At 48.2% G+C, this 27,971-nt stretch overlaps 1 protein-coding gene across 6 annotated transcripts; it reads left to right on the top strand.

Annotated features, from left to right (window-relative positions):
- Nucleotides 1–7: 7 nt before the first annotated feature.
- Nucleotides 8–27,919, top strand: sorbs3 (sorbin and SH3 domain containing 3). 6 transcript variants are annotated; one of them, XM_023801701.2, is made up of 21 exons: nucleotides 8–28; nucleotides 10,461–10,539; nucleotides 11,649–11,846; nucleotides 12,314–12,386; nucleotides 14,549–14,685; nucleotides 15,243–15,306; nucleotides 16,044–16,082; nucleotides 16,203–16,308; nucleotides 17,218–17,320; nucleotides 18,974–19,027; nucleotides 19,328–19,435; nucleotides 20,332–20,390; nucleotides 22,178–22,299; nucleotides 23,152–23,210; nucleotides 23,452–23,498; nucleotides 23,608–23,722; nucleotides 23,806–23,931; nucleotides 24,562–25,041; nucleotides 25,292–25,395; nucleotides 25,582–25,688; nucleotides 25,842–27,919. In XM_023801701.2, exons 2-21 carry the CDS (start codon nucleotides 10,528–10,530, stop codon nucleotides 25,901–25,903), a joined length of 2,175 nt encoding a protein of 724 aa, XP_023657469.1. In that variant the 5' UTR covers nucleotides 8–28; nucleotides 10,461–10,527; the 3' UTR covers nucleotides 25,904–27,919. The 6 variants fall into 6 exon arrangements, with proteins under 6 accessions (XP_023657469.1, XP_023657460.1, XP_023657452.1 ...); XM_023801692.2 differs by lacking the exon at nucleotides 8–28 and adding an exon at nucleotides 36–54; XM_023801684.2 differs by lacking the exon at nucleotides 8–28 and adding an exon at nucleotides 1,849–1,985.
- The last annotated feature ends 52 nt before the right edge of the window (nucleotides 27,920–27,971 follow it).

The raw sequence follows: 27,971 nt of genomic DNA, 5'->3' as shown, positions 1-27,971 counted from the left end.
GTTTTTCTTTTACATTATTTAACTGGTGGTAAGGAATCTTATAGTTCCCATAGTGTAAGTGTTGTTTGAAATTAATTTTCTGAATATTTTCTTTTAGACATAATATGATGCACCAGTTGAACACCGTAAGTGTGTCCATATTATTTACGTGGTGTATCTAGTGACGCAGTTATACAAACGTGAATGATATACAGTAAATGGTACATATACACCATATATATTATATGTGTGCATGCGCGCGCGCGTGTGTGTATATATATATATAAATTTGTGTAAATATAAACCACAAGATTAATTTAACTTTCCTAATTTAACATTCCACTCTGAATTTTTATGCTTTGTGATGTTATGTGAACCTGTGATTATGTTTTAACTAAGTTTAAGGTAAATGCTTGGGGCAGCTATGATGGGAAAGGCGCTGTTTCAATTGAATTTCATGGAGTGGAATTTAAATCCAGTTACGTTTGGCATAAACTCGCATCATAGTCTTCTGGCGTCTCGTGGGTAACACTGGCACGCATTTAGTATCGAAATTACTATTGAAAGTCTGTGCAAATACAAATGAAGTATTATGAATAAATTAAGAAGGTATCCCTTCTTTGCTGCATGTTAGATGCTCTGCCCGGCCGAAAAAAAGTCACACACATTAATATATTATTGAACCGCCTGGTGGTGGTCAATTCACGCTTGACATTGATTCCTCATTCTCCCTGAACCACTCTTTGACAATTCAAGCCTGATTAATCTTGCCGTTACCATCCTAGAATATGCCCATGCCATTAGGAAAGAAAAAATCCATCAATGGGCCTTGTAAGGCGTGCTTCTGTTCATTACCGGCCTCCAAAATTAAAGAAGCATCTCAAAAACATCTCAGCCAAAGTGGCTTTGCATAACTGCCAACAGTGAATGACAGCTGCCTCGCAATGATATGGTTTGGTGTTTAGAAAGTAACCAGGCCCGCCTGCTTTCTCAGTGCCTGTCGGTGTGAACGTCTGTCACCCCACATCTGTCCCCAGATGTGTGTACTTTACAACTGAATATGTACTCGTTCATTTAGCAAATTTAATGAACAAAGCTTCACTATAAATTGTACATCACGGTAAAGTTGCCTCACATGCTAAAATACTATAAGGGTTGATATTTACATTAATTTTTCTTTTTTTTACAGTTCATAGCATAAACTGATTTAAATGAACAAATTCACAATGAAGGTAGGAAGACCGTGAATGGTTTTGCAATAATGGAAAATGTTTATTGCGCGAGAGACATGCGTACTCCGCAGTGAGCGTACAGCGTCTCCCCCCACGGCGCCTGGCTGCTGCTGGAGCCCGGTGTGGAAACACTGAGTCCTGCGGAGCTCAATCTCTTCCAGCTGTGCGTGTCTCCGTGCCCGTCTGAGCCGGAGCGCCGACTCACGCCGTGTTTCAGTGCTTCCTTAACTGCAGTCAGTTGTAGTTCAACTATATATGTAGTTGAAGGGATAAATTTATTCTTCTGCCTGAAGCCAGAGCAAGTTTTGCACTAATGAATCTTTTTTGTTGTTTGTTGTGTTATGAAATGACAGCATCGCTATTTTAGTATATGATTCATATAGTCACACCGTCAGCTCAGAGGCTGGGCCCAGCGATGGGACAGGCCGGTTCTATGTGTGATGCAGAGAGGGGTGAGTGGGCCCATCCTTTCCTGCTTGTGAAACACAAAAGGGCGTCGCCATTATACTATGCCTGCACGGGAATTTGTATCATTTCCAGCTGCGGGTGGAAACTATTACAAGGCCCCCGCCCGCTGTAGCGGAGGAATGGGAGGGTGCCGCCGGGCGGCGCGGTCCCGCACGCGCGTGCACACACACACACACACACACACGAAGCCCTGCCCGCTCCTGAGTGTGTATCACCGCCCTCACTCCGATGTAAGACGTGGGAGCGGCACTTGGAGCGACTCCTGCACCTCTCCGCGCGTCGCAGTGACTCCACGCCCAGGGCGTTGTAAGTACCTGATCCTCACCCATCTGCACCTCGCTGGCTCCCTCACATGGCCGCTCTGAGGCGCTGCCACACGCACCGGCGGGGCCGTCCGCACCGGGCTTGCATGTTCTGTCTTTCACCAATTTAAGTGCAGAGCCATGTCTAGAGTATGTTAATATCTGTGATTCCGTGTCTGAGCTGAGATGGCATCACTCTTTTGCTGTTGTGCTGAAACTGGCAGTTGTCTGCTGCTGGATTTATGAACTGGAAGGTCTGTCGCTTAACTGGCTGTAGAGATGAGCCCTCAAAGTTGTGTAAGAACTGGGGGATTTTTTGAAATTGCTACCCCTGCTCATTGGTTGGACTTTCTGTTGCATACCTCTGGGCACCAATTCTGACTTCATTTCAAGTCTTTCGGACCTTTTCTGCACTTACTGGGAATTGGCCAGTATTTCTCAGTCTAGGTTCTTGTCTGCTCTTGGAGATCACTGTGATCCCTCAATGGAGATCTGCCCCTGGGTTTAAGCTCAGATGGACACCGAAATGGATGCCTTTGAGTCCCCCACCCCCACCATGTCCTCTCTGCTGCTTGTCAAGGACCAGTAAAACCTGCATGAGAGGGAAAGGAAAGGGTTCTGGATTTTTACAAAGCCTCATTAGCTTCTGCCATTGGACGTGTGTGTCAGATATTCATAGAGGTACATTTCACAGGTCATGGGGGGGGCGGAGCTTGTGACTGTTACAAAAAAACAATTACTCATGTTCATTCATGTAAAGAAAAAAAAAGGAATTTGACATGTTTCCAGCACAAGTAGGATTAAGGGATTGGTATCTTCTTTAACTATCAAACAGCCTTCTGTTATACAATCAAGCAAACTGTCGTGCCAAGTGGAGATTTGAGCGCATCTCCTTGTGAATTTCGCTGATGGTTGGAAATCGGAGCAGAGTATATTTGGTGTTCCAGTCTTTCACGAGATTTTTCAAACCCCAAATGACGGACTGTTGAAGGGTCTGCATACACTTCAACTTGAGGATTTGGCGTTTTGGTCATAAAGGCATCCAAGATACAATGTTACATGCTGTGGGCTTGTGGAAGAATGTCAAACAAATGATTAAATGTTTTATTCGTTAAGGTCTGTGGGGGGTTTTGTTTACATTTAAAAAATGTTTCTTTAAAGGTTCTTGGAACAGTAGATGTTTTAGGGGAGGATTTCCCATCTTTGGTTAAGTCTGTCCAAGGCCGTGATGGCAACAGGGTATGGGTGATAATCACAGTATATTAAAGTTCCCCAGTTCCATTCCTGGAGGGCCGGTCTGCAACACAGTTTGCAGATTTCCCTGCTAAAAACACCTATCAAACCTGGCAATTAGCTGATGAGCCGCGGATTGGGCCTCCAGGACCGGAACTGGGGAACCCATGGGGAACCCTGGGGTAGACTGTCGAAGAGGGGGCGGTGGGTGAAGGTCATTGTTTAGTCTTTGTCTCAGTCTGTGTCTGAGTCTATATTTTGTGTGGATGCCTGGTTGAGTGGTGCCAGGTCAGTGATCAGATCTGCCCCTCCAGTGAGCTGGCGAGTGACATGTCGCTCAATGTGGGCACAGCAGGGAATGCCGCCACTCTCAGCACACACAGCGCCCCGCGGTTCAGCCCCTCATCTCATTGGGCCAGAAACATCCTCTGCCAGGAGCTCCTGACTTGAGCACTTCATGTTGGTTTGAGCTGTTCCAGCCAGCCTGCGCAACCGCAGAATTATTGGGAATGAGCTGACGCTGTGGCTCCGCAGCTGAAGCTGGGCTCGCAGGCTTCAGGCTGCTGGCGAGTCAGGAATGCAATGTGGCAGATTGCTGAACAATGGGGAAGCAGATCCAGAATTAGGTGGGTGGACAAGGGTATGTCCCGTCCCGTCTGCATCCTCACAATTAAACAACCCAAAGCCTCACCAGGAATCTTCTGCACCGAAACTCTTACGGCAGTCAGCAAGAACTCCTCACAGCCGGCTGGAGTTTTGGGCGAACCAGAATAGCGAGTTTGAAAGTTATTTCAGTTTGGTTATGGATGTATAGTGGGTTTTTTCCTGTGCAGTTAAAGTATTAGTGGAATCTGAGCACACTGCATGTCCATGGTTCTCCTTAAGAGGGATAAGTTTGACTGCGTTATCCTGTACCTGTGAAGTTCAGACTTATGTGTTAGCATTCCTGTGTCTGTGGACTGATTTTTGATAATCTGCCAGTTTCGACAATTAGTATAACCTTGTAATATACAGCCGTAACAGTAAAACATAGCTAAGCCAAAATGCTCATGGAGTGTTAAGAATTATAGCAGAATTTTTACAGAATGAGGTCAGCAATTAATGGAAAGCTAGCGCAATTATATCACTGTCAAGGGAATGCTAGCAGAGCGCTAATGAACATGTGGTGCGGGGTGATCACAGCTTGCACTGGTGCACAAGGTACTTCCACTGGTCACCTACAGCACTTTGAGCTGGTGAAAATTTAGTAAACGGATGTAGGGAACCTGAAGGGGTTGAGGAGGTTTTCAAAGTACCGCTGAAGGACCTTGGGGGCAACAGGTAGGGGGAGGCACCTGAAATGTCTCACAACCCAGAGAGTCGGCAGCTCCTTAAGAGCTTACTCAACTCTAAAGAGCTGTTCTCAATGCATCCTCCTGTTGTTTTTCAGGCCAGGGTTATGGAGGAGGAAGGGGTGGAGGTGTAGTTTGCACACTGCTTGTTCCGTCTTCCATAACTTCATACTGTGAAATATCACCTTATCACTACAAAGTGTGAAATATCACCTTATCACTACAAAGTGTTTTGCTCACTGAGCTGGCAGCCAGGATGAGGACGCCTTCTGAAGGGGGCCGGCGATGTTGCCATGGTGACGCCTGTCAACCGGGAAGTTGTTACCAGAGAGAGTGAATTCAGAGAGGGAGAGAGCGAGCGAGAGAGAGAGAGAGAGAGAATGGGGGAGTGGGAAGAGGGACTGGCCAGAGGGCACGGACTCCGCGCAGCACTCCTGGCCTGGACAGCACGTGAGGACTGTTCTCCCGGGATTTCCTCACATGGTCTGGTGAGTGAAGCTTATCGGGTGAATGCTGGAGGTTCCGCTTGGCTGTGGCTCTCCGGTGAGGGCCGGTCGGACGCAGTGGGGCAGCTCTGGCAGTGAGCTGGCGGTTTGGGTTTCAGCGAGGCTCTCTGTCGGCTGCTTGTTTCCGACGTTGCCTTGTTCTGTAAAAGCGCGCTCTCTCTAAGAAAGACCTGTGCTGCTTTTAGGAAAGTCTCAGGATATGACCGGGATGGTGGGTCAGACCAAAAGAGATGAATCTGGGGTTTATATTCCTCAGGATTTATCTAAAGATGTACTTAGCATTTTGGATTTCAGTTTCTGTTATAAAAAGGCTTTTTGCAGATTTAGAAATGACTTCTGCTGCGAGCTGGATGCTGACAGCTGCAGGTGGGTGACGGTCGTCCCTGGAGATGCAGATAGGAATGGACGGCATCCTCAGATTAATTGCTCCTCCTGGCACCGATGTAAGGCTCAGTTGCCCCCTTTGGTTTTCTGGAGAATGTCCCCTACCATAGGAGATCTTTATACACCTTCAAAATGTCCCCTTCAGTTGACCCTGCCTGTAATCGTCGTTTCTCTTATCTACCTACCTACCTGAAAGACATGGAATGGAATGTCAGCAGATGCACCTGATTCTGATAGAGCAATTCATTTTCACAGATAAACCATCTCATGATCAACTCTGCTTCTCCTTTTCATATATGAAAATGTGATATATTTTATCTATACCGATACTAATTTAAAAGAGCAGCTGGTTGAAGATGTGATCATCGAACTGATTGGTTTCTATAGCAAAACGCACCTCTGTGCTCCACATCTGTAGTGAATGAATCCTGTTAATGTCGATAAATAATAACAGATATTACCAGACAACACCACAGTCGTTGGTAGACAGAGGTGGAAAATTCAGGTCCAAAAAGTAAAAATCCAGACCAAGGTTTTGTTTCAACCAACCAGTTTAGTATAAAGAGTCACAGTCATAGAGTACTCAACAGGTTGGTTGGAAAAAAACCTTGGTCTGGGTATTTACTTTCTGGACCGGAATTATCCACCACTGTTGGAAGAGGAATGAAACTTGTATGGGAAAGATGTGGGTGGAACGGGGGATTGTAATAAGTCTGGTGCTTATGGGAGTATAGTGAAGGATAAATTTTAAGCCTGTTTCCCAAGTCCAGCTTTTTGCCACTGGTGCCTCTGACAGAGAAATAGATGATTACATAATTAACATATTAACATATGAAAGAGCTGGTTGATGAACATCTTCATTAATGTACCGAATGAGGTAGAGGCTCTGTCCCATCGCAACTGACCGCTGGGGGAGGAACACTGCCATACAAGGAGACAAGCCAAATTCACGTATGATTCATGTGTATATTAAAAAAAAAACATTTAATAAGCAGGAGACCCTCCACGTCCTTGTATGGTTCATCTCCACTTTTGGTAGCACCCAGCTTTTCACTCAAGGAGACCTTCCCTTTGCAGGCCTGTCTTCTCAGAACGAGCAGGTATCTTGAGGGTCATCTTGCAAAGGGTGCTGTTATCTGGAGAATTTTCTCGGAGAATGCACATCCTCGCTTGGGACAGCGCTTGGCTTCGCTGAGGGGAGTTCCGCATCTTAACGCCCTGGTGCCAATATGCAGCCTAACGACTGAACAAAAAAAAAAACGACTTCTGTGAAGAGACGTGATAAACACGTGATAATAAGAAGTTAGCTTTGAAGTTGTGATGCGGCGGAAGACTGCCAAAGAGAGAGAAGCAGGAACAGATTTACATGTTTGTTAGGCAAATCTAATGCATCTGTTTCCTGTTCTTCCAGTGTTTTAGGGACGGTGTCTGAATCTCAGTACACAGAAATTTAAACTTAAAACAAGAGTTTACTTTAAGGGCTGAAGTTCGAGGGATAGCTATGCGGGCTGTTAAAACTCCACCCGTGGGTGTTTTGAAGGCCCTGACAACGGGAGCTATCCTCCAGCAACTGGCAAACAAATACCAGAGCTCTGTTTGCAGATGACACCCACCTCGCAGTCTTGGGCCAGACCCCCCAGTCTAACGTGTGAAATGGTCAGGCTCAATGTAGTGACTCCTGCAGTTTCCCCACTGCCAGCCAGAGAGAGAGAAGAAGGTCGACAGAGGTTACAGGTGCATCCTGAAGCTGATTCATCCGAGCTGTAATCGGAATGTCATGTCGGAAGGTGAGAAGGTCGTGGACCAGCCCAGTGCTGGAAAAAGTACGTGGTAATCCAGACTATATTTATTGTGTTCAAGGACTTTATAATTTGCAGCTACTTTAAAAGATATACTGTCTTCACTTAGGAAGGCTTCATCTTCTCCAGTGGGACAGGAAGTAACCACTAGGAGATGTAAAGAATGATACTTCCAGGCTTCCGGGTGCAGTCAAGCGAACATTCTCCTGACAGATGTATTGTGCAACGTGCACTTGGCACGGTGTTCACAAGCGCTCACCGCACCAGGACACTGTAACAAGCAAGCCTCTGATAAACTGGTCCATGCCAGGATCGTCCATGTGCCGGTGATTTAACAGGCTCTGTCTGTAATCCACGCGTAATTCTCCTGAAGCCCATTGAGTTGTGCGTGAGAATACACACCCACCCATCTTTGCAATGGCAAGCAGAGGATTCCTGAGAGAAGCCAGCATGTAGCTGAGTTCCAGAGCCTAAAGCAGCAGCCGGGGAATCGGACAGATTTACCTTCACACTCTTTGTCTTATAGAAAGATGCTTTTCTTGTCTCCCAGAAACCCTGGTGAGAAAACGGCTTGTGCAAGAGAGCTAAAACAACAGTGTCGTTGTCGTTCCAGCATTTAGCACCTCGCAGAGTTACAGCGTCCGTGGAGCAGGCCGGCGCCTTTCATCCGCGCCGTGACAGCCTCCAGATTACTGGAGTCACCTCTAGAGTCACAGCCAAGTTTACTCAACCGGTGGCAAGCGACGATGCTCTCTGGGGCTTCTTGTCAGGGCCGGCAGTAATTGAGCAGGACGGCTGTGTAGGCCGGAGATGACAGAGCCATATTAGGGAAAACACATCTGTAAATATGTGGCTCGGAGCGCTTGGCGTAACTCGCAAGAATGAAGCCGCCCCTCCATTAATCCCCAGCGGCAAACAAACATTCTGTGAGCCCTTGGCTTGGAGGGAATCCCGTCCTATGGGAGTGAGGGGGATTTGTCTTGATGATTTAGGGGCACCTCCAGCGAATGAGATGCAAAGAAAACATGTTCGACAGGGCAGTGTTGTTCCGGGGAAAGATTTTCACCCAACATTCAGTCTGATTTTACCTTATTAGGTCTGGATTTAATCTTTGGCTTCCTCTACTGTGACACTTAGCGAGTTGGCCGGACGTCAGGGTGGTGCTTCATTCAAAGTTATCATTTATCCCAGCTCTTGCTTAGGAGTGATGTGACAGACCGACTGACAGTCAGCTCTGCTTTTTTAGGGTTCATGAAGCCTGAGGTGCTTTTTTCCCTGCTGTTGGGATGTTATTTTTGTTTAAAATCCTCCATGCTAGTCCCAAGGGAATTCAGGAGAAGCGGATGACAGAGAAGGACACAATGACAATGGAAAATTAAAACGCACCGTGCTGAGGACTGACGTTAAAGTGTCGATCTGAGCACAAGGCTTCGATTCCCAAAACCTCAGCACAATCAGATACTCAATGAAAAGGGGAAACAGTTACAGAAGAAAGCGTACTTTTATTCAAGCCAGAGACATGCGCACACACATGAATGGCAGCAGTGTAATGATGAAGAAGGATGCTAATTGTTCGATCTGCTGCCATACTGAATGAAACAGTCAGTGTAGAAAAGGTCGGTTGTGCGAATGGGTATGGAATACAGGCCACTGTTCTCAGATCTAGCCACTGCCCAGTATCACTGCCCAGAATCCTTGACCCTTGTGTGCCAACGTCTTTGGTGGCATCATGTCAAATCACAACTGGAGCTCTTAGTACTATAGTCAGGGCTGGAATGGGATACTGGGCATTACCTGGGCTGATTTTAAATCCCAGTCCAGCGCTGACTGTGATGAAGAGTGAATGAAGTTGTTGAAAATGTACCTTTGGCTCCGGTGAATTTGTCCTGCTGACTGCAGATGTCTGTTGTCCACATCTCGGGAGCTGTGCTGTGGATTACTGGGTGGGAATCACACCGGCATCAGACACTCGACATATTCCTTTCCTTATTTAATGTGCTCATTTGATGTGAGTGACTCACAATGATGTAACTCCTTGGAACAATTAGGGGAGGACGAATACCAAGTTCCTCTGGAATTTGGTATTGTTAATTATAGGTACTAACCTACCCCAGAACAGGTTATCTGTAATAAACCCAAAAAGGAAAGGTCATTGTTGCTAATTACTTTTAAGGTCTTATGTAAAAAGTTTGGCTCCTTCGGTGAGGAGACTGGTTTCTATGGTAACCGCCCCTGGTGCAACTTGTACCCCTCCTTCCTGTCATATGGTCACCTCCATGTTTCTCTGGATGTGATCTCCTCCATATCCATCTATGTGCCAACAGGCAGTATCTGATCTTCCAGAGGTACTGCGGCGTCTGATTTAGAGTTCAGACCATCTCTCTACCTCTCCGCCAATCACACAGTCCTGGTCGGAATGAAAGAAATTTGTTAGTCCATCGACTGGCCCCCACAGCAGAGGAATATAAACCAAACTTTCCATTCTGGAATCCCGAGATGAACGCTGCTATAGAACAGTTCACGAAAGCCTTGCTTTTGTATTGAAGAGCTATTGGCTGCGTGTTGCTCCTCTCCCTGTAGTAACACAGCAGTGTGGCACCAGGAAGGTGCATTAAATGAAGCAGGACCCTTTAGTGCTCTAAATATGGAGATATTCAGACCGCTATGCGCTCATTGGCTTTGAAGAAGCCGACTCTGAAAGATGGGATATCTGCCCGCTTCCACAACCTGCTATCTAATTTCTGACTTGACGTGCTGCCAAAACTCAACTGCAGGGGTCTGAGACGTGTTTTGCCGAGAGGAGGAAATGTTGGCGTGTGCGATGGCTCAGCCGGCGTCATGTGACCTGTATGAGGCTCTGCAGGTGACTTTCATTACTGCTCATCTTTGGACGAGCGGCAGGACTGAGGAGCAGGATGTTAGTGTTCGGTACCTGATTTGATTAGACGTGAGAACAATGGGTTTTATTGTTTGTGTGCAGTTATAAAGGGGGATGGAGCAGGAACCTTCAGTGCACGTTCGGAGTTTTTCGCTGTAGAATCGCAACGGTAATGCTTAGGGAAAATGGAAAAAAACTGAAAACCAAACATCAGTGAGAAGAAATTAAGATTTTTTTTTTTCATTTTGGGATGATTGTCCTGTCCCTGTTGTAATCCTGTTGATCATCATGTTTTAATATGGTATCAGCAATGTGACTGTGTTTTTCCTTTTTTGTCTTCACCTCCAGAGATCGGTGATCTGCTCACTAAGAGATAACTGCTAGTAATCAAGAAGCAGGGACAAAACCAGATGAAATGCAGCCTCAGGTACTGGACAATGACGTCACTCTAAAAGACACTTTTTTCTATTCTGTTGACAGCCTCACGATTTAAAAAAAGAACAATATTTACTAAAGCTGCCAGGTGAGATTCAGACAAAACAAAGATCCATAACCTCTGGCTTCCTGACAGCTGTGTAAACAGAGCGCCATCGCCACTCATAGCGAGGCCTGGGGTTGCAGGCCGATCCCAGTGAACATCGAGGGGCCGAAGTGGGTCTACAGTTCTGACAGCTGTGTCTCAGCTACGGTTCCACTTCAAAGCTGCTTTTGTACTTGCAGAGCTGTGTCGGGGAGGGGGGGGGGGTGTCTCAGAGGGCCGCGAGTGCGGATTCGGTCCGGATCGTACCTGGACGGACGTCGTTTCGCTGCGTTAAATGACAAGGCGAACGCCAAATGGAACAAAACAGAGTGCAGTAGGAAGCTGTTTGAGGTCGGGCTAGAATTTCCATTTAAATGCTGCAGTCTTTAGCGCGACAAAGGGCTGCGCCCTGATTTATCTAGATACGATTTCACGAGCTGTGAGAAACGGTGGCGCTTCCCATGACCCCGGTGTGCTAACGGCTATGCTCTGCACAGCCCTCCCATCCATTAAGGCTGGGATGAGATGCCGGTGGGTGTGCCGGACGGGGCGGGGGAGGTTTCCATGGAAACAAGGCTGTGATGCGAAAAAGAGCATCGCCGCCCTTCGGCCAGCCCGGTTACATCCCTGACCCCTCCTCCCCCTCCCCCAAGCCGCCCTAGCAACGCCTTTGCATCTCCGAACGGAGGGCTTTGCTGGATGTCTGTTTAATGGGCACATAATGAGCCTCTCCTGTTTCGACCCGCTGAATGGGCTCCATTCTCTGACCCACGCAAGCGAGCTGATGGAGTAGGTGGAATGGCACTTCCTCTAGGTTCGGACTCTCAGCTGTACCCGGGGAACAGAGGCTAATTAGCACTCCGAGGTGAGCTGTGGATGTTCCCCTGTCCAGCCAGCCTTTGGGATAGACAGGTCCTGGGAAGTGCTGGATGGGTGGAGGGTTGGTGTGTGTGTGTGTGTGTGTCGTGTACAAGCAGGGGGAAGGTCACCCAAGCTGCCGTCCCCCGTGTCCGCAGCGACATGTGGAAATCCTGGACCATGTGAACGGCTCGCGGATCGCCTTCTCGGATGGTGGCGTCGGCAGTGGGTGCCAGAGCCCTTTGGATCTGGCCCAGCAGGTGGTGGTGATCTCGCCTGGACTGCTCACCCCTCCCCAGAGCCCATATCACGCGGGCGACCCCGGCCACAAGGCGCCCCCCTCCGGGGAGCAGATGGTAAACCCGGCTACTGCGGGGTCATTGAACACTTGTGTTTCTAGCTACACTCTCGGAAAAAAACCTTTATCACTGAGGCTGTACCCTCAAGGGTCTGTTAATTGTACCCTCAGCTGTAGGTTACTGCACCTTTTAAGATACAGAGAAGGAACATTTCTGTGTCATTGATGGTACATTAATGCTGTTTGTGCCTTTGGGATGTTCCTCAGGGTCCATTTCTGTACCTTAAAAGGTACAATTACAAGGGTACCGGCCCAGTGACAAGCAAAGGCACACATTTTGTTCTGAGAATGTACATCTTTGATTTAGGAGTAAATACCCCCCCCCCCCCCATGACAGTTCCTGGCATCAAACCAATTGCGGTTTGTTACTGTGGTAAACATTGTTCTAGCTGGTTTTCACATTGTGTTCCTTACTGCTGTCATAGTTTTTATTTTTCTGTCATCTGAAACCTCGTCTATCTTCAGGCCTCAGAAGTCAATGGAGGTGCCCTTCCTGTCCCCAACTTTGGCACCTACTATGGCCCTTTCCAGCCAGCTGGTAAGGACTTGGATGTAATCTTCATGTTATTGTCAATGCTTTAAGCATTTGTGCAACGTCAGCGCCTATTGCGATGTTCAAAAACAGCCAAAACTCCTGTGCACAGTTTGGCATCCAGCTGTGACTTTCCTGGCTTAATATGGTTCAAAACCTCATTTTCATGGCTTGGGCTTTTCTGCAAGACGAACGTGCAGCAGTATAAAGCATTTTTTAGGAAAACAATGAACACGATTAATGTTTCTTCACTGTGACTTGGTCATCCACAAAAAGTAAAATTGCAGGGTCTATTTTATGTTGCCAGTCAGCCAGTTGGGAAATGAGTATAAAAAGACAAGCGCAAGTGGATCATAACCAACAGAGGATCAACGATGCGGCACGAATCTCAAATGTCAGATGGCAGCAATCCTATGATTCTTAAGAACCAGACCTGGCGGGAGGTTAATTCAGAAATACCTCAGTTTACATGAGTGTGTACATGCATGTTTAATGTGTGCTGCCCCAATCCTCCTCTCATTACATGCCCCTTGCATTTGGGTGGGGGGGGGACTTGTCACAAGTGTTGCCTGATGGATTGACCAGCACTGGATTAAACAAGAGGACGTTAATTGGTAAGCTTAGTAAATGGACTATTGTGAACTACTGCCTTCCAGTGGCTGCATGCAGTACTGACATCAACTATGCAATATTTCAGCACTGCAGTTGTAGTAACACATGGATCTTTTTTTTTAATTTGGGGCTACGGAAGCAACCGTTGCAAGTGTTTTGTATTTTATGGTGTTATGTATTATAATCGATGTACATGAACTTTGGTTACTTTGATATTTGTAAAAAAGAAAATAAGAGAATACTTTACTGTTGTTGGTCAGTGTTTCCCAACCCCCCCTTGGGGGACCTTAAGACTGGGTTGGGAAACACTATTTAGTGATGCTTGCTTGCAGTATGGCTGGTGTAGAGTCTAGTATTGTTTATAGTGTATCTGAGTTAGCAGAGAGTCTAGCATTTTTCATCACGGGGTCAGTTAGATTTGTCGAGTAGGGGGCCACTCTGGTATTGGCCCAGAACAAATGTACTGCAACCATTTTTAATAATGTAATACAGCCCACCCTTCCACATTGCGGGGAACAGCCCCCCCTGCGATCTGGAAAAACCAGGTAAAATGTTTTGGTCCCTTTGCCGAGCTAAGAGAGCAGGCAAGCGGAACGAAGCGAAAAGATAAGATACAAGAAACATGGGATACCAGGATCACTGCGCGATATCTGCGAGGTTTCACGACAGAGGCTGCCGTGAAAACGTTTGGCATCTTCCAAACCAACTCTGTACATATATTTTTATGCATTTATAAGTTACTAAATGTTTTGTGTGTCGTCTGTGGCTTTCGCAAAACAACTAAAAAATTCCACTTTAATTTCTTATGCCGACTGCACAATATACCGAAACTGCGACAGGGAAAGTCCAAACTGCAGAAGGGTCGACTGTACATTACAGAACCCTACAGCTTTCTGCAGTTAGGCTGCGCAACATCTCAAATCATGTTAACAAGAAATCAACATATTTTTTAAAAATGCCGCCAAAATACTGTATACTGCGGTATAATCATGTAAAAAGAACACAAGGGACAAAGAGTAAACGTAAGGTGAACTACATAAAGTACTCAAGCCATCAGGCTACAGTAATCCTGTCCAGACCTACGTCTAACCAAGGAATTACTCATACATGCATATAATACAACGCAAAGTAGAAAATGGAAAGAACCGCTGACGATAGACATGAATATTCGTTATTAATGTGTGGATGGCAGACGGCTTTAGAAATGACGCGTTATTCATGCTGAATACCTGCTATTCAGCTCACCCCTCGCGTTCTGCATTTCGTCTGATGACTGTTTCCAGCTCCTCCTAGTGGTCAGGCAGCACGATGCGCTAGTATTCATTTCAAATTGCTTTTATTTCGCTCATTTGTAAAACACGCATTTCATGTTTTTACACAGGATGGCCTGCAGGCTGCCAGTTGTCCGTCGTTAGCAGACACTACATGTCTGTGGTAGAATCTAGCAGAATTTGACACGTCCACAAAAAGCAGAGTCAGTCAGGCTTTAGTATAATGGAGGAGCCACTCGTCAGCTTGTATAATATAAACGCTACTTTTCCTCTTGCCTGTCACAGGTTCCTCAGCTAATGGGTCCTGGAGTGGGTCAGCTGCCACGTTACCCAGAATGCCCACGCGAGCTGAGGAGAGGCTGATCAAGTTCTCTGGCATCGGCCCCGTGGACGAGACGGGAATGCCCATCGCCTCCAGATCGGTCAGCATCGTTTGTATACAAGACCGGGGTTAGGGTAGTGTGTCCCAACCCAGTCCTCGGGGAACCCCAGACAATCCCCATTTTAACTCCCTCCCAGCTCCCTATCCAGAGCAACAATGTGGCAAGGAGCTGAGAGGGAGCAAAAACATGGACCGTCTGGCAGGGAGCTGAGAGGGAGCAAAAACATGGACCGTCTGGCAGGGAGCTGAGAGGGAGCAAAAACATGGACCGTCTGGCAGGGAGCTCAGAGGGAGCAAAAACATGGACTGCTGGAGGTCCATGAGGACTGGGTTGAGAAACACTGAGATAAGGATCCCTGGGAGACGGGAGGTTCAGGATAACAATCAACACAAGTCTTTTGACCTCATAACAAGGTCAGAAAGTTTTGCTATTCTAACAGACAATTTGTATCCTAGAATTAGGAGAATTCCTTTAACCTTTATTTCACATTGGCAGCTGATCATCCCACTGTTGTGTAATCTTTGTTCATTCTGTCTTAATCCTCACTTTAGCTATAGGCTGTGTTGACTCATCTTCACTTTGCCTTCGGTCAACAGAGTGTGAACAAGCCCAAGGACTGGTACCGCAGCATGTTCAGGCAGATCCACAGGAAGCCGGCAGGCAAGGACCCCGCCCCCCTCTCCTGCCTCGTGACCTGTCCCGACTCACGGCCCCTCCACCCCCTTCTGCGTGAAGTGACAGAGTACAGGTTGAAGGTGGTGGCCGGAGATGGGCGTGGCTAGATATAAAATACTCTGTGAAAGCAGTGAGGTGGAGGACGGGTCCCTTTTCACTTCCGTCTCGATGCGTCGTCATCCTCTCATGGCCGGACTGGTTTTCTGTGCTCAGACTTCTCCCTCGTCATCTGGCTCTTACACATGTAGGCACCGAGTTACACTGTCAAAGGAGAGATAATCACCTGTGAGATGACGAGTATGTTTGACAGTAAGGTGTTGTGGTTTAACAGAAAGAGGAGGTCATGCTATTGGAATGGTGTATGTAACAGCCATCTATATTACATCGCTGAGTATTAGGTGGAGATAGGGGGCGGCATTATAGCTCACTTCCCCAGGGTTGTGGGTTCGAATCCTACCCCAGGCTCTGTGTATGTGGAGTTTGCATGTTCATACTGTCTGTGGGGCTTTTCTCCTCCTGTTTAACAAACATGGTCAGGTGAATTGGTGTCTCTGAATAGCCAATAATGTGCGATTGTGCATCCTGCAATGGACTGGCGTGTTTCTCGATAGACTCCAGACCCCTCGGTCCTGGTGACTCACCTGCACGCTTCCTCCCCGTCAGACCGGAGCATTTCTGCGAGTTTGTGTTTGGGTCGTTCACGGGGGCTTGTTTTGTTGCAGAACCTGACCTGGTGACCTCTGGGCCCTGGTTGACAGACGGTAAGTGCAGTATGAGTGGCCCGCCCCCTGTTTCTGAAGGGGGAGCTCGAGTTCCGCGTGGCTTCCAGCAGAGAGGCATGCTGGGAGTGCAGCCTGTGGTTCTTCATCTTTGTTTCCCAGGTGACAGGGCCTCGCCCACATGCACAACTGCTGTCGACACACCGCGGGGACCACCAGCTGAACGGGACCCCTTCATCCTCACAGTGCACGGAGCACTGCCTGACTGGTGAGTCCAGCTTCAGTCTTACCCACAAAGGGCTGGTGCGTATGCAGGTTTTTGGGGTGACCTTTAGGTCAGCTGTTCAAACCCAGGTGTGAGGACTCTTCAGCTAATCAGTTCTCTAATTAGTAATCTAAAGCGAAAACCTGCATAACAAATGGCCCAACCTGGATAAGATTGCCCACTGCTGTCGTAGATGGTTACAAGCAGATAAACACGTAAATAATAATAAGGGCAGACAAGGGCATGACTTTGGGCTGAGCATTTGGGGAGGATGGGGTCTCCATCCATTTATGGGGGTCTAGGGGGTTGTAGTGAATGAATAAATGAATGAAAGTTGCATTTATATAACCCTTTTCAAGACACCCAAAGTCTTTACAGAAGCAATGGGGAGCCATCAGTGTGGAGCCCCCACCTGGATGATGCGACAGCAGCCAGTCTGCACCAGTACGCTCACCACACAGTAGCTAAGGTGGCGAAGGGGTAGGAGAGAATTCACCAGTTAGATACAAGGGATGATTAGGAGGTCAGGTTGGATTAGTGACTTCGTGCTTTTTTATTTAATTTTTCTCTTTTTCTGCTGGTGTATTGGCTGGTCTTGATTGTTGGGGGTGTGGGGGGGGGTTACAACCCGCCACCCCCCTATAATTTACGCCCATGAGGGCAGATTTTGCTCGGTTACATAAATTTCATAGCTACAGTGTCAAACAAACGTGCTCCTACCACCTGATAGACGAGAACCTGAAGAACCACCTACTGCAGGAATTTTAGCAAATACCCCTGCGGGAGGATTAGGGTGGGGTAACACGGCGAGGGGGGGGGGGGCGGGCTGGGGATGTGTCTCTGCAGGTGGCAGCAGTGAGAGCACTGTGGAGTAGCTGTCCGCCTGTGTCTGTCTGTGTGGGTGTGTCGCAGGAGCCGGCTGGGGGACGGAGTGCGTGACCTGCAGAGGCCGGAGCCCCGCAGCATATATGACTACGAGCCCGAGCAGGGAGCCCCGACACCCGACTCCGTCAAGGTAAAGAGGGGCCCGTCTGCTCCAGCCGCCCCTGCACAGCTTAGCGAACCGGTCTGATTAGCGACTTTGTGCTGTTTTATCTAGTTTTTCTCATTCTTCTTTCTGCTGTAGATGGTGTGTGAGCGATGTAAATGAATGGTATGGGTCTGTCTCTGAGCAGAATGTTCCCATATTTAAGGTCTGAAGATGGAAAAGAAACATATATGGAAGCGATTTGTAAATGACTGCGGAGTATCGCAATGTGTGCGCATAGTAGGATTCATTTGCATAACAAAAAAACGATGGAATCTTTACACACCGTATACATCGTACAGGCATGTGTGTAGAGATCTCTGCTACGGTGCCTGTGGTGTGTTCAGAGAGGAGTGCAGGCTTTAGGATAGACGCCTTTGGGGTCCTATTCCCTGGCTTGAGAGTGCCCCTTTGTTGTTTGCCAGTGAGGCACTGGGGCGGCTGTAGGGCCGGCTGCTGCTAGAGTGGTCTATAGGCAGGTTTAGTGTGGAGACGACCCGGCGCTAAGGCGTGTTCGGACCTGTGTGACCAAAGGCATGTCTCTGAGCAGACGGCATGCGCCCCCCCCCCCCTCCGGGGCCCCTTCCCTACCCTGTGAAGAGTCTGAGGCTTTAGGTGAGGCGTTTGCCTGTTGCAGTCCCCTTTCTGTGTCACATTCAGGGGCACAAGAGGGTCACAGATACCCTGCTGTATTCAGGGGGCCCAGCACTGTACAGGGGCCCTTGAAGACATAAAATTACATGCAAAATTGGGTGGGGCCCCAAAATTTTTAGGTATGTCCCTGGCTACATAGGAACGGTAAAAATAAAACACAGAGAACAGAACTCGGGGCCAGTGCCAGATGCCAAGCGTCAGTGAATGGGCCTCCTTTGTAGTTGTCCCAGACAAAAGACCTCCTTAGAAAGGAGGACCTGTGAAACCAGGGAACCAGTATGTGTGCAGGGATGCAGTGGTGTCTGCAGTGCTCCTCACAGTACAGCTCACTGCTTTATTCTGAGCTGGCAGTGTGGGTCTGTTGTCTGCCAGAGAGGTGGTGGGCGAGTCCATGGGTTGCAGAATGGAGTCAAGTGGTATGGTATGGTCGGGGGGGGGGGGGGGGGGGGAGAGAGGGATGAAGAGAAATATTGTTCGCCCCCCAAACTGAGGCATCCTGTCTACCCTGTTCACTCATCACGGGACTCGGCTTGTTGCCGAGAGACGCACCCCCCACTACCACCTGGGAGACGCTTGTACCATATCGGGCTCCGCTATTCACCAAGACGACTTATGGTCTGCATTATTTTGGTTGTGGTGGGTGAGCTCCCGCCGCACGCCTGGCTTTTGGCACGGGGGTGGGGTGGGGGGGGGGGGGGTCGTCTCGTGTTGCGAAGGAGTCTCAAAAAAAAAAAAAACAACCCAATAAAGGCCAAGAAATGCAAAGTCTTTAACTCTCACGCCGTAAAAGCAGTCTGCTCACCACTTTATTACCTGTTTTCTATGTAATCAGTGACCAGCCGATAAACATATAAAGTTAAATGCACCCCATCAGCAGCAATGTCATCTTCTGCATATGTGCAGATTCCCCACTCTGGTTCTCTGTAAGCACATGTGGCTGCTGTTCTCCTCTGGTTACCGTGGTGACCGAGGCTGTGTCCTTCTCAGAGTCAGCGGTTCCTGTACCGACCTCCTGCTAGGGCTCATTCTCCTTCCATCGAGGTGAGTGACAAACAGCCACATCTCCACTTTGAGCTGCTTCGGGTGCTTTTGGTTTCGTCTAATGCTTCTGCTCTGGACCTCAGGAGGGTGCATTTTACATTACTAGCTGTGTACGCTTCATTAATGTCCTGGGAATTATATTTCATTTGGGTGAAATGTGGTGATTGTAAGTTTTGGGTCTTTAGAGAGCGTGCTTTCTGTAACACAAAGGGGAGCAGCGTCATTTCTGTGCTCTTTGTCTCTGGAGGGTGTTGCATAACCCCTCTGTAACCCCCCCCACCCCCCGATCGCCTGGGCCAGGCGACGCTGGTCACAGAGCTGAGCCGCTTTGAGGCCGAGCTGGACTCGGACATCCAGGGCCTGGAGCGGAGGCTGTCTCAGAAACAGCAGCGGAGAGCCCGGGGTCAGGTACTCAGCCCCCATGACTCTGCTGATGCCCCCCCCCCCCCACCCGAGTCATGCTCCCAGTTCCTGCCATTAATAGATCGCAGATTGACCAGTTTAATTCACCTAGCTGATTTTGGTTAAATTCACATGGAAAATGCCATTATAATCAGTCAATTAACAATCCGATAGTAATTTGGAACGATTCAGCTTAAGTACCTAAATCAAAGGTACGACGATAAGGCCAACTCTGCTCCACCCCCCCACCCCCCCACCTCGCCTCCCACTTAGCCTCTCCCCCGGGGGGGACGGTGCAGACTTTGTCTGTTGGACATTTGTGAGAGGAGCTGACCCTGCATGCCAACATCACCTCCGCTCGTGTGACCCCCCTCCCCTCCCCCGCCCCCCCACTGGGGGGCTCGCTAAAACACGGCAGCCGCCAGTCGCCCTCCTTTGTCTGCCAACGGGAAATCAGTAGCGGGTGTGTCTGATCTGCTTCTCTTTTGATTCTGCTTGGGACCTGGATGAGATGGTGAATGCGACTGTCTCGGGTAACAATGCCTGCTGCATTGCATGCGGAAGCATGACGCGTCACTTTGTTCCTGAATTTGCACAGAGTGGACTCACAGATTCAGTTCCCATCCGGAACACTGTCCGCCGGGAAGCGGTACACTAATTCAGACTTCCACCTGCCATTTGACACTTCTTAAAAACACACCTTCCCCCAGCTGCTGACGGGACAGCAAACTGTAACGATACCCAGAGGAGCGTAAGACCCAGGGGAGTGAGGCTTGCCCAGGGGGGGTGTGTCCACCACCTCCACTCTCTGAGCGCCTGTATTATTTTCCCCGTAACTCTGTGAGAGCGATAGGTCGAGCCACGCAACCGAGACAGCCTTCAATGCCATCTGTGTTTCCCAGGCGCCCCGAGGCCCCAGCCCAGGAACGGCTCACGGAACAAGAGCGGGACAGAACACCAGGTGAAATTCTCGTGGGTCACGTTTGGTGTTTGGTGTGTGTGTGTGTGTGTGTGTGTGAGTTTGCGCCTAGGCATGTGTCTGGAAGTGTGACAGCCACGTCTGAGTAAGGAATCCTTCCCTGATCAGGACGCCCCGGTCTCGCATTGAGGGGCATTTGTTTCAGCTAAGCTGAGCAGGAAAACCTGCATCAATCTGTGTGTTGCACACTAACGGCTAACAGCTAAGCCACTTGTTTTTGTTTTGTTTGAGCCTGTCCATCAGTAGCAGTAACTTTCTGTATTTGTGGTCATCTGTCATTTCCAACCTTTTCTCATTGCTTTAAGGAGCACCTTATTCACTCAAAATAAGGCTGTTTGTCGATTTTGTCTCCCATTTCTTTCTCGACTCCCTATTCCCAAACACAGCTCATTGCACAATTGTGAGGTTCACTCTTCCACTGTTACAATGGGATAGTAATTCCACTTGAAATTTTCCCATGCAGTTCCTAATTGGGTCACCAGCCTCGCCATGCCAAACGATTCGCATGTTCCCAGTAAAAGCCGTGGATACAGTCACTTCCCAGGTGTCCGTGTGGCCCATGTCACTTTGGTATGTTAGGTAGTATCCAGAATGTTAGGAGATTTACAATCGAGTGGGAGTTCACTGGACCACCAACACAGCTATTTTCCTCCTAAATACATTCTTGGCACTGTCTTACTTTATACTTCTGTGACCTTGATTTTTTTTTTTGCCCCAGTTGATTGAATACTTTTATAATGCTCTATTGTGGTAAGTTTCAGAGCTACAGATATTTGGAGTTTTTTCTTAAAATTCCTGTTCACAGCTACCTAAAAAGGTGATGTAGCAGGAGGCCTGACCAGTTCTGCAGGCCTTATTTGTAAAGGTATCTCTCCCTTGAGCTGTAATTACACATTTTCCACTCCTGTGTGTTCATTAAATGCATTGTTCATCTTTTCCTTTAAAATGCTAAGCAGTGCCAGCTTCCAGGCGGTTGGAGCAAGTTAATGGTTGAGCCTCTGGCTGTCAGCCCGCATACCTGGCCTCCCTTAACCTCCCCAGAATCCCCTTAATCCATCTGCGTGCTTCCGCCCCCATCGACAGGATGGGAAGTGTGCATCTATTTCAGCTTTGGACTCACCCTCAAACCCTTGCAAGCAATGACACCCCAGGCACCAAACTGGAAGCCGACCTTGTGATTTTTTGGGCAGCTTGGGCCTTTGAGCTCAGATTCTGAGTATAGCAACAGGAAGTGTCTTCTGGGAACCTTTCAGGATTCCAGACAACAAAGTCCCTGTAGGAAGAAGGAGCCAGTTTGCTTTACTTGGACAATGGCAACACTGCCTTAGGCAAGGGCCCTCTTACCGCCTGATTGTGAACGCAGACAGAAGCGTGCGACGCACCCTCGATCACCATCAATCACAAATCCGCACCGCTGCGTGAGACCTTAAAGTAAACGTCTGGTGAATAATAACGGACAGTAATGTATTATCCTAAGATTAAAGCTGTGCGAGTACAATCATTAAAGCATGTCAGCGGATGACTCCTCATTCTCCGCCCCTCCCTGCCTTTCTGGGACACTGACTTCGTCACCCTTGATGCCTCCACTGTGGCATCACGCATGCAGAAAAGAAACCTGACTCACTCAAACCCTGCTTGGCCGGCCCCTAACCACTGAGGGACATCCGTACCGGTCATCCATCGGTTCTGGCACCTTCCGCAGGCCCCAAGGGGGACGGGACACCTTCTGAAGACTCATATCCCCTTTTCTCTCCTCTGTTTTCTTCCAGCACCCCCGCAGGAGCAAAGCAGCCTGGGTTGAAGCCTGATTGTCCGGCGGGAACCACCTACCCCATCGGTCCCAGGCCCGGTGGAGCTTTGAGGACCCCCTGTAGCCCCCCACATGCTAGAGGTGAGTCTCATGCTGCAGGCCAGAGGTGAGAGAGGGAGGGAGAGAGAGAGAGAGAGGGAGAGAGAGAGAGAGAGAGAGAGAGAGAGAGGGAGGGAGAGAGAGAGAGGGAGAGAGAGAGAGAGAGGGAGAGAGAGACCCTTCCTCCATGCTGACTCCTCTGCAAAGCTCCATGAGACCTGAACTGTGAAAAAAACCACACCCTCGCAGTCGGCTCTCTGTGTCTTAAAAATAGCCAGATCTAATGCTGGAGATAACTAAGTCTGGATTAAAATACGGATAAGTATTACAGAAATGTGTATTTGGAAACCAGGAAGTCACTGTTTGCTTCCCGAATTGCTCTGTTCTGACTCATAAATAGCCAATCATGAAGGAATTGTCAGTTTGCCCTTAGAGGCTAAGGGGAGATTTTTTTAAAGGGGTTAAGGAGCTTAGACACTGAGAGCTGAAGACTGTGATTTACAGAGCAATGTTGTCTGATTTTATCTAATTCTCTTACTTGCGCATTAGTCCACTGAAACTGGTCAGGAGGTTTGTCTGTTTTGTTCCAAGTTTATACTGGGCCGGAGGATGGGAGATACATTCCTCAGAAAGACGTGGAACGCTTTTCTTAAAGTGACAGCGCGCTCCCTCCCAGGCTGTAGCTTTCCCACAGCGTGTTCCAGCGCTTGACTTATACCAGAAGGAATCTGGGATGTTTATGGCACATTTCGGGTTGGTGTTGACGACCGGGAACGCCGGGATGACACAGAGCGGCTCTCATGCTACCCGATGACTCACTCCTGTATGAGGTGTGTAGTTCACTCTCTCTCTCACTCTCTCTCTCTCTCTCTCTCTCACTCTCTCACCTTACAGGTAGCCCTGCTGCCTCAGCTGAAGCCATGGAGTTCCTGCCCAAGAGGGAGGAGAGGAAGGTAGGAAGGTGGAGAGGAACTGCCGGCTGATGATTTGTCCTGAATAAAAGATGAATTAGTCTTCCGAGAGCTGCTGTAACACCAAAGAAAATGCGTACTTCTAAGCAATGCATCATTTGTCCTTTTCATGCGAATTCTAGTACATTTGTAAGCATAAAAAAGATCTGTAACCTATGTAGATGATCCCCCCCCCCCCCCCGCTGGGTGACTGATAAATTCTCCTTGTGTTTATGCCGTGCAGATGAAAGCAGCAAGAGCTAAGTTCAATTTTCTTGCACAGTCGCCAAAGTGAGTACAATGCCTACTAATCCCTCAAGATTGATTAGTTGTACTTTCCAGACAATTCTTTCCAGCTTCATTCATTGGCGCGATGCTGTGCTTTGCCCTGTGTGTGCAGAGAGCTGACACTACAGAAAGGAGACGTGGTCTACATCCATCGGCAGGTTGATGCCAACTGGTTCGAAGGAGAGCATCATGGGAGAGCCGGGATCTTTCCAACCACCTACGTGGAGGTTATTTCTTTTCCCTGTATTATGGGATGGAGTTCACTAGGTGACCGTCTCTGAGCATTATCATGCTCCTCTATTTCTGCTAGATCATCCCCCCGACGGAAAAGCCGACGCCCATCAAATCGCCCACTATCCAGATCCTGGAGTACGGAGAGGCTGTCGCTCTCTTCAACTTCGCTGCTGACCTTCCTGTAGAGCTGTCCTTCCGCAAGGTCTGCATGGCCCCGTGTGTGTGCCTGTGTTTTGACTGGATTTCCCCACAATTTGATTTTGAGTTTTACCTTGTGGGGACATTTTTTAAGGTCCTCACAAGGATAGCCTTAATTTTATAAAAAAAAATCTGTGACTGCAGTCAAAAAACTAAAAATGTCAAAAGTCTTGTGCTTTGTTTGGTTACAAGGTTAAGGTTAGGGCTGGGTAGGGGTTAAATGAATGGAGAGTCCCCATAAAGATATGAATATGTGAATATGTGGACTCTTTGTGTGTGTGTGTGTGTGTGTGTGTGTGTGTGTGTGTGTGTGTGTGTGTGTGTGTGTGTGTGTGTGTGTGTGTGTGTGTGTGTGTGTGTGTGTGTGTGTGTGTGTGTGTGTGTGTGTGCAGGCCCGCCATCTCGGCGGTACAACTGAGGAAGTTGTCCCAGTTGTGGGCGTGGGAGAACCCCAGGAGGCAGCCTCAAAGGGAACTGGTTGAAGTAATTTTGTCCCAAGCCTGGGAATTGTGCTTGGCTGTTGGTTGTTGGTCAAACAGTAAGCAATAGCAGCAAGGGGTCAGTCACCGTCAGCTACGGCAGAGGATATGTGAGTAAATGTGCCTAGATACCAAATGCTGCGGTCCCCCCCCAGGGTGAGCAGATCTGCGTGACGCGGCGTGTGGATGACAGCTGGCTGGAGGGCAGAATCACCGGCACGTCACGCAGCGGCATCTTCCCCATCAGCTATGTCCAGGTCACCAAGATGCCCCGCACCAAATCCGGCGACGACTACCCAGCCAGCCCCAGCGCGCCCCTGAGCCCTGGCCGTCCCCTGCACTCGCCCATTTATCCCGGCCCCCTGAGCCCAGACCTGAGCCTGTCTCCTCTCCAAGCCGTCCAGTCGCCGTCCCCCCACGCTTCCTCTCTGCCCAACGCCTTCCAGTCACGGCAGTCCCAGTTTCCCAGTCAATCCACCCCCCCGAAACATGCCTTTAACCACTGGCCTGAATCAGACGCCCTGCAGACCAACCACTGGAGCGCAGCACACTGCACTGGCCCAGCCACTGCATCATCCAATCGGATGCAACTGTCACCCCCTACAGGTCCACAGACGTCTCTCTATTGCACTCAGGTATGTTTTGTTGATCATTTTCATTCACAAATACTCCTTTTTCATGAATATGTCAAAAGTGACAATAGAACAGGACACCAGCTGCATGCAAGACCAATCTAAGCATTTGTATAATTTACATAAGCAAAAAAATTCATCATCTAAATACATTGATTACAATCACTAAGTACACTCTACAAATACAAGCATATAATTTAAAATGTGTATTTCTGTAAACTGTTTGGGGTCCTCCCCTCCTTTTTTTTATAAGGATGGAATTACCATAAGCCCCACCCAGCCCAGCCACCACACCAAGGCCTCTCCCAATTCACAGGCCCCAACCAGTAACAGCTCCATACTGGTCCAACGACAGCCGTGAGTCCAAGGCTGTTTCTCGCTATTTCTAGCAGGAAATGTGTAGCAAATGACCACCTCATGACCACCAACACAGACCCTGTTGTAGTCTGGGCCCTAGACGTTACTTAGAGGTTACAGCCTTGGTAAACCGGGCCTGTTGTCCGAGAGCCACGTGTCACCTTCACTCCTCCGCTCTGTGCTCAGGTATAAAGCCATTTACAACTATAAGCCGCAGAACGGCGACGAGCTGGAACTGCGGGAAGGAGATATTGTGCATGTGATGGAGAAGTGTGACGACGGCTGGTTTGTAGGTAATGGACCTGCACAGGCACCTGCTTTGATTATCTTTGCTGCCCTCTGCTGGAAATTTTGGGATTTTTTCTTTTTCTTGCGCTGTCTCCGAACTGGGACATGGAGTAACTGTGGCCCTCCTCAGCAATCTTCATCTGTTCTTCCCTCTGCAGGTACGTCCGAAAGAACTCAAGCATTTGGGACGTTTCCTGGCAACTATGTGGCTCCAGTCTAAGCGTCTTCGCCCACCCTGTCATGCTGCACCGGTCCGAGCTGCGCTGTTTGGTTAATATGGCGGATTAGCTTGGAGTAGCACTCAGAAGAGCCCCAGCGACTATGCCGCAACTCACTCTCACACCCAGCCGGCTGCCCTGCATGCTCACATCACCGGCTGCCCTAAAACCAGCCCTGGCCCCGGATGGCCAGGGGTGCGAGGGCCTGTTCGCCCCCTTGCATACAGAGCTCTCCCTCAAGCTCTTGGTCACTTGGATAAAAGGCCATGGTTTAGGGACCCAGCCTGCACCGGGACCCAGCCTGCACCGGGACCCAGCCTGCACCGGGGCTATAGCTAACCCCGCCCACACGTATTGTGGCGATCTGTCACAAAAGCATCCTTCTGGATTTCTGATGAACTGAAGGCTTTCACCTATAAAACTCACTTTCCGTCCATCAACTTTCGTCCCTGCAGCACGTCCTCAACCTGTTTGTTTGTCGTCGTCCCCCCACCCCCCACTCCCCACTCCACCCCACTGACATCCAATGCCTCCACAACACAAAACACCAGTGGGTGTGCTTACATTTCCACAAACCTTGTACTCAGGGTCTTCTGTTTGGGAAAGCTGTCTGCTCCACAGGATGGGAAAGTTCCTGCACTTTGCGTAAGCTTTTCCTGTCCTCTTCAATTTCAGATCTCTAACAACCTCCAGGCTGAGCTGAAGAAAAAAGTACAATGAGAAGAAAATGGCTACTACAACCGTATTGGATTTCGTTACATTTTACGTGTTATGTATAATTGCATTTTATATATATAGCCTTGGGGCTGTTGAACAAATTACACAGGATCGTGTTTCAACACGTCTCTTTATCTATTACTTTTCACAACCCGCTTTGCCAGACACGCTAAAGCTCACTAAACCAATATCCCCGCTCTGTAAGATAAGGTGATGCTGACTGAATTGGGCAAAGTGACGTCTTGGACTGTGAATGTTGGTAGTTTTGAATGTCTAGGGAACCCCACCTCGCCAGGCTGGTGGTGGGAGTGTCCGTTCTCTTAATGACGTACAATGGGAAAACTGAGCAGAAGTCTGGTCAAGAATGTAGATAAGCAAGTAGGACAGAAATGACCCCGGGTATTCCAGTTTGACAGAGTGGAGAAATATCAATTGTATCAATTTAGTGGAATCTCTGCCGTATTCTAGCTTGCGATTGGGTAGCTGACGGGCTGCGCTTTTTAGTGTATATATCCAAAATTCTGGAGCGTATTTCTCAATGCTCTGGCATCACGTTTGGTGCATACGGATTATACTGTTCATTTAAGGTTACGACGCACACCCCCGTAAGAACAGGAAGAAAAAAAGGAGCGACCGGATTGTTTGCCTCACGGAGCACAATTGATTGAACTCAAGCTGGTCCTCTCCGTCCTCACATGCATCGTTTTCTTCACTATATATTAAAAATAAACTAATCCGCTTGGTTTGGCACGTGTGTAATCTAAAAGTACTGGTTTACGTAGGGGCCTGCAATCTATTAACGAAAGGGTCACCGAGCAAAGGATCAAGCGAAAATATGAAAAGCAGCAAACCTTGGCTTTCATAACATGTTGCAGCAATACGGGTGATATAATTCATATGAATGTGAAATGACTCCTTATTCTCCCGTAATACTAGCGTTTAGTCATGGAAAAGACTGATGCTTCCTTGTATTCCGTTTCTTTACGATTACCTTGAAAAAGAGGAACAGAATGGAATGGCACAGATGTTAAGAAATAAAATATCATCCCCAGAAATGCCAGAATAACAAGTGGACATTACTATCTGGACATTATTATATTACTATATTATTATTATTAGATTTTGTTGATAAACACTGCAGGCACACCATACTTACAGCAGTACCAAACACTGCTATTGTAATTTTTACTAAATTACATGCATACAGATAATGTATTTTATTACTTATAGAATGTATTTTTTTCTAAAGTACTCACAGATGTGGTTGATAATAAATGTTTTCAGCTATTGAAAAAAAAACATTTTTGGTTTGTGCACTTGCTTTCGGCTCACACTCTGACAACAAGCTATTAC

The sequence above is a fragment of the Paramormyrops kingsleyae genome, chromosome 2, assembly GCF_048594095.1.
Source record: "Paramormyrops kingsleyae isolate MSU_618 chromosome 2, PKINGS_0.4, whole genome shotgun sequence".
Lineage (NCBI taxonomy): Eukaryota > Metazoa > Chordata > Actinopteri > Osteoglossiformes > Mormyridae > Paramormyrops > Paramormyrops kingsleyae.
The sequence above is the reverse complement of the archived record's forward strand: the minus strand, read 5'-3'. Positions and strand labels throughout refer to the sequence as shown.

Bases quoted from the DNA above. Each gene is read 5' to 3' on its own strand.
- sorbs3 (XM_023801701.2), top strand. The intron at 22,300-23,151 runs GTGAGTCTCATG...CTCACCTTACAG, and splicing joins TAGCCCCCCACATGCTAGAG to GTAGCCCTGCTGCCTCAGCT. The intron at 23,932-24,561 runs GTCTGCATGGCC...GTCCCCCCCCAG, and splicing joins TAGAGCTGTCCTTCCGCAAG to GGTGAGCAGATCTGCGTGAC.